The sequence below is a fragment of the Pteropus vampyrus genome, unplaced genomic scaffold (assembly GCF_000151845.1).
Source record: "Pteropus vampyrus isolate Shadow unplaced genomic scaffold, Pvam_2.0 Scaffold674, whole genome shotgun sequence".
NCBI classification, from domain to species: domain Eukaryota; kingdom Metazoa; phylum Chordata; class Mammalia; order Chiroptera; family Pteropodidae; genus Pteropus; species Pteropus vampyrus.
This window is the reverse complement of record NW_011889455.1, coordinates 423,216-425,573: the sequence shown is the minus strand read 5'-3', so window position 1 is coordinate 425,573 and position 2,358 is coordinate 423,216. Positions and strand designations below refer to the sequence as shown.

Genomic DNA, 2,358 nt, shown 5'->3' with positions numbered 1-2,358 from the left:
ATCCTCCCATCATTAACTGATACAATTCAAATACATTTCTTTTATGTCTGAATGATACTCATGATCATTCTATAGTTGGTGAGTATTCTTTGTTTCTAGGTTTTGCCCTCATGAACAATGCTTTATTACATATCCTTGTGCTTCATTCTTGCATATGAGTGATATTATTTCTAGAATACATATCTAGATCAAAATTTATATAAATTTCTAAGTTTGACAGATAATGTTAGATTCGAGTTTGTTATAATTTCTATTTTCACCAGTTATATTAGAAAATCTTTTTTCACTTTCCTGTCATTAGCAGATATTAATTCTCAACTGGCATTTTTGCTTATCTGACAAGTGAAAATACTACATCAATTTAAAAAATATTCTTAATTCTTAAGGGGAGTGAACATTGTTTTATAAATTTATTGGTCACATTGACTTGCTCTTCGATAAACATGTCTGTTCATATTTTCTGTCCATTTGTTTCACTAGGTTAACTTGTTTTCACCTAGTTTTAAGGGGTTGTGTGTGTGTGTGTGTGTGTGTGTGTGTGTGTGTGTGTGTGTGCGCGTGTTTTGTAATTATTAATCCATATATGCAGAATGTTACAGATATTTTCCCAACATATTTCTGTCCATTCCCTTTTTTTCTGAAATAAAAAGTATGTGGTTATACCTAAATCGTAAGTCTATTTCTCTTCCACATGCAATGGTTTTGCATTTGCATCTCTTCCACATGCAACAGCCTTTAACACATGGTTTTAATATTGGCTCAAATATTTGCATTGATTTCAGAGTCCCCCCCCCCCAATTTTAGGTCAGATACCTAAAAACAGAATTTGTAAATAGACTTAGTATAGGATGAAGGTTAAACTTTAAAAACTACTTATTAAATGGAAAACAACTCTAAAGTATAATTTAATTTGCAAATAAAATATCACTACTTGTGTTATCTCTAAATTGTCTTTGTCACATATTTTCTCATTGCAGTGATCAAGTGTGGATATGTCAGAAGGAAGCAAGACTCTGGTGACTGTATTTGTTCTCACAGGACTTACAGAGCAACCATGTCTGCAGGTCCTCCTCTTGTGTTTCTGATTATCTACCTCACCACCATGGTGGGCAATCTTGGACTGATGGCTCTTATTTGGAAGGATGCCCATCTTCACACACCCATGTACTTGTTCCTTGGTGGTTTAGCCTTTGCAGATGCTTGCACTTCAACTTCTGTTACTCCTAGGATGCTGGTCAATTTCTTAGACAAGACTGCAATGATACTCCTAGCTGAGTGCATCACCCAATTTTATTTTTTTGCTCCAGTGCAACTACAGAATGTTTTCTCCTGGTAGTAATGGCCTACGATCGCTATGTAGCCATATGCAACCCCTTGCTTTATCCAGTGATGATGTCCAACAGACTCTGTACTCAACTGATAAGAATTTCATACGCATTAGGTTTTCTGCAGCCTCTAATTCATGTGAGCTTTTTGTTAAGATTAACTTTCTGCAGGTCTAACATAATACATTATTTCTACTGTGAAATTTTACAACTATTCAAAATTTCATGCAATGACTCATCTATTAATGCACTAATGATATTTATTTTTGCAGCTTTTATAGAAATATCCACTTTAATGACCATCATAATCTCTTATGCTCGTGTTCTCTTTGACATTCTGAAGAAAAGGTCTGCAAATGGCAGAAGCAAAGCTTTCTCCACGTGCAGTGCCCACCTGCTCTCAGTCTCATTGTACTATGGCACTCTCATCTTCATGTATGTGCGCCATGCATCTGGCCTAGCTGAAGATCAGGACAAAATGTATTCTCTATTTTACACTATTATAATTCCCCTGCTAAACTCATTTATTTATAGCTTGAGAAATAAAGAGGTTATAGGTGCCTTGAGAAGAGTTGCAAAGAAGTAAACAGTTGCCAAGGGAAATTTCAAATTGTTTCTCTTTTTACTCTTTGCGTAAACAAGTCCCCAAGTCTTATAGATTAGCCCCTGCACCAGAGGGCTAGTGGTCAGGGTGGTCACTGAACACTGGGTAAAGGAACCAGCTTCACACAATGTTTACATGAATTTGAGTCCAGTTAAAGTTACTACTCCAGTTCAAATGACTCAAATCATCCACAGTTGATTTATTAAAATGTTGTAATTCCTTTTTATCTGAATATTTAGTTTTTGAAAATTTTTGATCTGCTAGGAACTCCTCTCTCAAATTATATTTAACAGTTGACGGTAACTGAGGCTGGTGTATAAGTACGAGTCATTTAGTTCCTGACTGATCCTAGTTCCCTGAGCTAGATCTGTATGTTAATAGGGTTCTGTGATGCTCTACCACACCATAATAAAATGATAAAGACTTAGA

General features: G+C 35.5%; 1 protein-coding gene across 1 annotated transcript; it reads left to right on the top strand.

The window, feature by feature from the left end:
* The first annotated feature begins 992 nt into the window (after positions 1–992).
* Positions 993–1,911, top strand: LOC105309131 (olfactory receptor 5AC2-like). The gene is given in 3 exon segments (XM_011385229.1): positions 993–1,068; positions 1,071–1,298; positions 1,301–1,911. Coding segments are annotated over 3 exon segments (915 nt in total).
* Positions 1,912–2,358: the final 447 nt, after the last annotated feature.